Below are 7,966 nucleotides of genomic sequence, written 5' to 3' on the forward strand. Positions count from 1 at the left end.
AAAAAGAATTGTTCAACAAGAAGAATATATAAACGTATGGAATTTAAAAGATAAAATTTTGCGTTTTGAGGAAAATTGAATAATTAATTATAGAAAGTTGGATTGGGGGTAAATTGTAGTAGAATTCTTATTTAAAATAAAAATTAGAATATACTGTAAAAGAAGAAAAGGGGTTAAGAAATATTTTGTGAGTAAAGCAATTAATTATGAAAATCGATAAAATGAGGAATAAATTTTGTTTAAAAGAAAAGTAATTAAGTATGGAGTAGATTGGTAAACCAATAATAAAAAAGGGAAAATAATAATTTGGAAAGTTAAGGAACTTAAAAAAGAAAATTTTTTATGTTAAAGACAACTGGTAATGTTTGATTAAATAAATTCTTCGGTAAGAGATAAATTAAAAAAAATAGTTGAGGACAATTAATATAATAAAACTAGTAGATAGCCCGTCATAAATGACGGGTGATGAAAATTGTCTTCTTACTTTTATGCATGTTACCTGTTATTTGAAAATAATATCCAATTTTTATTCTTCTTAACCCCTCATCCCTTCAGGCAAGGTTTAATCTATTAAAACTAAGTGCCATGGGTTTGAGTAAAAATAAATTTAAAGCATTTACTTGATAATACCAATATTATTTGTTAAATATTACTGATTACTAAAATAATTCTTATTTATTAAAAGATTCCTTTATTTACACTATTTTATTTTCAATAAAATTCACTTTATTTTTTTTATAATAAATTCCAACAATATAATTATAAAGTCGATTTCAAATAATTCCAATTTTCAATTACAATTCATAAAATCCAAAGTAAAATTTCAGTTTTCAAAATATGTATAAAAAATCAATTAATAATCCATATCATAAAAAATAATATTTTTTTCTATTATTATTTATTGATTGACATTTTTCTTATCTATAATTATTTAAATCTAACAATAATTATTTATCAAGAAAATTAAATATATATAAGATATACATCACGTCCGCCTTATAAAAGACCAAGACATGAAGAAAAAAAAACGTGTATATAAATATTACATTATATATCTTCTTCTCTATCTTTCAGTATCTCTTCTTCTTTGGTATCCATAACATCAATTCTCCTTTGAACATCCGCATTATTTGTTACTTTGACTATATTTGATCTCATCTTGATCGAATTATCATTTTTATCTTGTATCTTCCCATAATATAGGTTTCCCATCGATGTAATTCCTCCTGTCCTATCTTGAATTATATTGGTTCTTTTTATCGTTCCATCATAGCTAATAGGCGGCCACTGCCTATTTCCATACGGTTTAAATCTTGATTCTATCTCATTTATTTTATTATAATTTTGGTACGCTACCTCCGACTGTACCCTATTATTTTTTCCACAAAAATAACTCGTTCCCGTAACTTCATCTGTTTCACTAAGATGATCTTCACGTTCCCGATTTTGTAACACATGAGTCGGAATATTACAGTCCTTTATTTGATGTCCAAAACTTTGACAACGAAAGCATCTTTTAAATATATCAGATTTAGGTTTTCTTATTCCCATTTTTCTTTTTTTAACTATTTTCACATAGATAATTTGTTCACTTGTTTCAATTTTATAACTCATTTTAATTATAGATATTTTTTTTTATTTTAAATAAATACCCAAATTTATTTTTTTAATATAATTAATTGATTTTTTTATTTTAAAATAAAATTAATACTCTAATTATTTATATTTTTTAATACTTTTTCTCTTTTTAAATATATCATAATTTGCCAATTACCTCTATGTACTTCAAATTAAAATAAAAACAATTTTCACTTAAAACAACACTCATGTTATTTTCTTTTACAAAAATATGTTACTTTTCACTTTTCTTAAATGAAGAAATCCCTAACTATTAATTATCATTTTTAATACCCCTATGTAATTCATATATAACAATAATTTCTCCATTTTCTATATTATAAATTATTTACATATTTCCCTTATGTAAATTATACAAAGAAAGAAACTTTCCATGAAAACATGTTTTTATTTCAAAAACAAAATATTTTGTTTTTTTTTACTTTTCTTTCCATATAAGAAATTCTCTAACTATTAATTATCATTTTTAATAATCTTTCTCTTTATTAACACACCATATAAGAAACTCTCTAACTATTAATTATCATTTTTAATAATCTTTCTCTTTATTAACACATAAAATATTGACCATTACCCTTATGCCATTTAAAAATAAAAAAAATATTTTCACAAAAACACCATTCATGTTTTTATTTTAAAAAATATTTTACTCTTCAAATTTTTTTTTATAAGAAACTCTTCATATTTATTTGAAATAATTTGCCTATAGTGGCCTTCTCTCAATGGTCGAATACAAATGAGAATATACTTTCATATTTATCAAATAAAAAGAATAAACCTTCATAAATTGAATAAAAAAATCTACATGATTTTATAATTAAGGGAATTCAGAATAATCACAATTCTGTTTTTGCTAATTCCCCCTTAATCAGTTACCCTAATAAAATCAATTCTGTCCTAAGAATTATATCCTAAAAATTATAAGAATCACAATTCTGTTTTTTATGTACTAATTCCCCCTTTATCAGTTACCCTAATAAAATCAATTCTGTCCTAAGAATTATATCCTAAAAATTATAAGAATCACAATTCTGTTTTTTAGGTACTAATTCCCCCTTTATCAGTTACCCTAATAAAATCAATTCTGTCCTAAGAATTATATCCTAAAAATTATAAGAATCACAATTCTGTTTTTTAGGTAATAATTCCCCCTTTATCAGTTACCCTAATAAAATCATTATGACGTACTCCTACAGTACCATCATTAAATCTTATTGTACATAATTTATTCCCTATATTATCTATAACACAACCTTTCTCCCATTTTTTTTATGGTCAAAAAGTCTACCCCAAATAATTTTCCCTACAGGAAATTTTATATTGATTTTAAGATAATATATTTTCAATTTCTTTTGACTTAAGAAAATCTAAAGGTAATCTGGTTCTTCTACCCAAAAATAATTCAACAGGAGTAACTCCCTCCTTATTCCTTGAATTATTATAATATAATTGGGCTAACCAGACGTCATTTTTTTCTTGTTTAGCCTTTTTTATCTAATTTTTTACAATAGCTACCATCCTTTCAGCCTGGCCATTAGAGCTAGGATGATAAGATGGAGTCAAAATATGTTTAATTTTAATTGAATTACAAAATTGCTTAAAATTTTCACTTATAAAAGCCGGACCACCATCCGATACAATTATTTTAGGAATCCCGAATTTAGCCCACAATTTTTATAATAATTTAACAACTTTAATTGTTAAACCTTGAACCTCTTCAAATTCAATCCATTTGGAATATGAATCCACAACCAAAAAATATGATTTTTTATCCAATTCAAAAAAATCAATGTGGAGACGATCCCATGGTTTCTTTGATTTGGGCCACATTTGTCCCATCTCTTTACGGGGCATAACGGCACAAGTATTACATGGAACACATTCCTTTGTAATTTTTTCTATATCATTACCCATCCCAGGCCATCACACATATTCACGAGCCCAAGATTTCATTTTAACTTGACCCTGGTGTCCTGCATGTAACAAATTAATTATTTTAGCACGTAATTTCAAAGGAATTACTGCCCTATTTCCTCTCATTAAACAATCATCTACCACGGATAATTCTTTTTCGAATTTTTGATAAATTTTATAATTATTTTTCCATGGTTTTTTTCCAGTTAAAAATAATTTTATTTGTCTCAATACTTTATCTTTTAAAGTATATGATTTGAGATCTTCCCAAGTTGTAGGACCTCCCTTTAACATATATGATAGAGTACGCACTAATGCATCTTCTCTATCAATAATCATGTTATCAATAATTTCAGGAGTAGCACAACCTGCCCCTAATCTCGATAATATATCTGGCAAATGATTTTCTCTACCCGCCGATATTTTATATCTACGTTAAAACTTCCCACAAGTAACAACCACCGTTGTAACCTCGGAGACATCATTAATTCTTTGTTATCTTTCTTGAACAAATGAATTAATGGCTTGTGATCTGTATAAATCACAAATCTTTTCCCTATTAAATACTCGCGACATTTGGTCAATTCAAAAATAATCGCTAAGGCCTCCTGTTCTATAACAGAGTACCTCGTTTCAACTTCATGAAATATTCTCGAAAAAAAAATAATTGGTCTCTCTAAACCATCAATGACATGTAATAATGCACCTCCTACACTTTTATTGGATGCATCAACCGCAAGAATTATCTCCAAATCATTGTTAAAACATACTAAAATTGGTTCCTCACCAATTTTTCTCTTTAAATTTTCAAAAGCATTTCTTTGTTCAATTTTCCATTCAAAATTAACACCTTTTTTTAATAAGTCATATAGTGGGGCTGCTATTTTTGCAAAATTATCCACAAATTTATGATAATAATTTATCATGCCCATAAAAGACTGCACTTCAGCTTTATTACTAGGCTGATTTATGTTTAAAATATTTTTTAAATTTTTATCAAGCGGCTTCACTTCAATTCCATTAATTTGATGACCCAAATACACTATTTCGGTGACAGAATACTTTTCTCTTTACTGGCTTTTAAACCTTTATCTTGTTTTCTCTTGAAAACCTCTTCAAGACGTTGATTATGTTGTTCTGGCGTCACTCCAGTTATCAACACATCATCCATATAATAAAATACGCCTTCCAAGCCCTGGAAAACTGATGCCATTGTTCTTTGAAAAATCGATGCAGATACACTTAATCCAAAAGGTAATCTACAAAATGCAAATAATCCTTTAGGCGTTGTTATTGTTAACAATTTACGAATTTCTTCTTTCAAAAATTGTAAATATGCTGATGAAAAGTCAACTTTTGAAAAATATTTGGCTCCCTTTAAATTTTCCATAATTTCTTCAATTCGAGGTAATGGATATTTCACTTCTACAACCCATTTGTTAAGTGTTACTCGAAAATCTGCACATAATCTAAGTTTTCCATTAGATTTTTTAACAGGTACTAATGGTGTAGCCCATTCACTATATTCCACAGGAAAAATAATACCATCATTAACCCATTTATCTAATTCTTCGTTGATCTCCTTTTTCCACTCAAAAGAAACTCTACGACATGCTAAGAAAATAGGTGAAAATCCCTCTTTTAATTTCAAATCTACCATTTAGACATCCCAAAGTGTCTTCAAAAATTATATCATATTTTTCAACTAAAATAGGTATAGCGTTTTTAACTCTGTTTAATTTCATTATTTGAATCTATCATGGATTTTGCAGGATATTCACAAATATTCTTATTAACGATAGATTCTTTCGCTTCACTCATTAATTTATTCTTTTCCCTTTTTTTAAGCTTTTCCCTGACTTCACTAGCCATTATTTTTCTTTCGGCATTATCTCTAGCCAATTCGCTATCAATGATAAATAAATCCCAATAATTATTTCTAGGTCCAAGTTTGCTAATCCAATCCCAACCCATAATTGTTTCAACATTTTTATTCACTATCCATAAATCCAAAATTATAGGAATATCATGGAAAATAACATCCCACTGAGTTCTACCCAAAACTTTGATTTCAGATCCATCAAATTGTTTTATACACATATTTTGTCTCTCGACAATACCATTCGGCCAATATTTATAAAAATTTTCACTAGACATTATTGAAATACTTGCCCCGGTCCAAATTTTAAATTAATATGAGGACATGAACTCTGTTCCTTTGCTCCCTCAATTATTACATTTTTAGGCAATTTAATCGGTTGAATGGTATTTATTTTAACCTCATTTTCAATACAATTAATATTCATACCTAAATTCATCTCAGAATTTAAAGGTCTCTGAATCTCATTTATGTTTTTATTAAAAATCTCTCCTGGATATTTATCACTTGTTTGATTACAATAATCCTTTTTATTCAGATTATTGGTTAATTTAAAAATTTTTATTTCATCAAAATGACAATAAAAATTTCTACATTAAAACTCTTTTTATTCAAGTTAAATCTCAATGTATAATCATCATTCCCATGATGATTATCTATTTTATTATATATATCCACAAAATTTTTAATAAAACTATATATATCAAAATATTTATTATTCTCTAAATATGATTTTTCTATTTTTATATGATTCTCTTTCAAATCATATAGTCACTGTAACCCACTCACACTTTGAATACAATGTATGGCAATGTGTCCCATTTCTTCACATTTGAAACACATTCTATCATGGTCTGTATTATAATTTTCAGTTTTATCCACATTTTTAATAATAGGATTTTGTATATTTCTAACCATCGGTTGTAACACTACCGAAGTTCTTTGTGGAAATCCACTTTTAAAATTGGCTTCTTTCACCATGCAATTTCGTTTTATATGTCCTACAAAACCACATCTATGACAAACTATGTCATTTTTTTCACTTGGTTTTATAATCACATTCTCATTAGTTTTTCTGTCTCTTGCATAACAATTTTTACCAATATGTCCTTTTCTTCCACATTCACAACTTTCAATCACATTATTACTTTTGATTTTTAAACTGGAAACTTCTCTGGACAAATTTTTCATATTTTCTCTCATTTCTCTAATTTCACTTAAAATTAGAGATTCCTCGGTACTTTGTCTCAAAGTATTATTGTTATTATTTGTATTAATGTTTTTCAAAATTTCTATAGGTTTCTCAATTAAAACCTCTGAAATCTGTTTTTTAAATTCAATCACAATTGAATTTAATTTTTTATTTATATCCTCCGATATGTCAATATTTTGAGGAAAATTAAATACTTCACCCGTATCTAATATTTTCTCATATTTTTCTTCAACATTTTTTTTACCATTTAAATTTTTTAATTCTAACAAAATTAAATGTAAACTATTTTTTATATCTTCAGTAATATCTGGAGATTTCACCAAAACTTTAGGAATTAAATTTTCATTATTTGTATTTTTTATATCATTTTCTCTATTTTTAAGAGATCTTCTTTTTATTTTCCTTATTACTTGTTTCATTATAATTAAGATTACATAAAACACAAAAAAAATTACTGCTGTTATGACATTATTGGTCATATCCACTTTATTAAAGTTTGAATTAAATATTTTATTAAAATTACTCTTAAAATTTGACATTTTATTAATATTATGCTTATTATAATTATCATTAAAATAAAAAGCCATTTTTTCATTAATTACCCAAAATTTAAAATTTTATCTTGTATATTTCTAATTTTAATCCAAAAATCTTACTATTGCGTTGTGTAATTTATAATAAAAAAAATTTCTTACTTTTATATTTCCGGAATCCACTATTATTTTGAGCAACCCACTTGATTAATAACGTATGAAATTTATTTTTATAAAACACTCTTGTTTTATTTTTTTCTCTAAATATCTCAATTTTTATATTTTTCTCTAACTTATTTTTTCCCTAATAAGTGTTCACGAATCCTGGTCGTTCGGTACCATTAAAATAATTCTTATTTATTAAAATATTCCTTTATTTACACTATTTTATTTTCAATAAAATTCACATTATTTTTTTATAATAAATTCCAACAATATAATTATAAAGTCGATTTCAAATAATTCCAATTTTCAATTACAATTCATAAAATCGAAAGTAAAATTTCAGTTTTCAAAATATGTATAAAAAATCAATTAATGATCCATATCATAAAAAATAATATTTTTTTCTATTATTATTTATTGATTGACATTTTTCTTATCTATAATTATTTAAATCTAACAATAATTATTTATCAAGAAAATTAAATATATATAAGATATACATCAATTACTTATACCTAATATTTAATATTTAAAAAAATTCCCAGGCAAAGTCCAAAGCCATATTAATTATGAAAAATTCTTCCAAGCCCAATGAAAGATCATAATAATTTTGGTAGTTAAGAA

The 7,966-nt window shown here is 25.6% G+C and overlaps 1 protein-coding gene across 1 annotated transcript; it reads right to left on the minus strand.

Moving 5' to 3' along the window:
- Window positions 1–1,047: 1,047 nt before the first annotated feature.
- LOC135926829 (uncharacterized) lies at window positions 1,048–5,212 on the minus strand. Its single transcript, XM_065462759.1, has 3 exons — window positions 4,615–5,212; window positions 4,024–4,402; window positions 1,048–1,513 (listed from the first exon to the last, which is right to left on the minus strand). Exons 1-3 carry the CDS (start codon window positions 5,210–5,212, stop codon window positions 1,048–1,050), a joined length of 1,443 nt encoding a protein of 480 aa, XP_065318831.1.
- Window positions 5,213–7,966: the final 2,754 nt, after the last annotated feature.

This window comes from Gordionus sp. m RMFG-2023, chromosome 3, assembly GCF_954871325.1.
Source record: "Gordionus sp. m RMFG-2023 chromosome 3, tfGorSpeb1-WG-v2, whole genome shotgun sequence".
Lineage (NCBI taxonomy): Eukaryota > Metazoa > Nematomorpha > Gordioida > Chordodea > Parachordodidae > Gordionus > Gordionus sp. m RMFG-2023.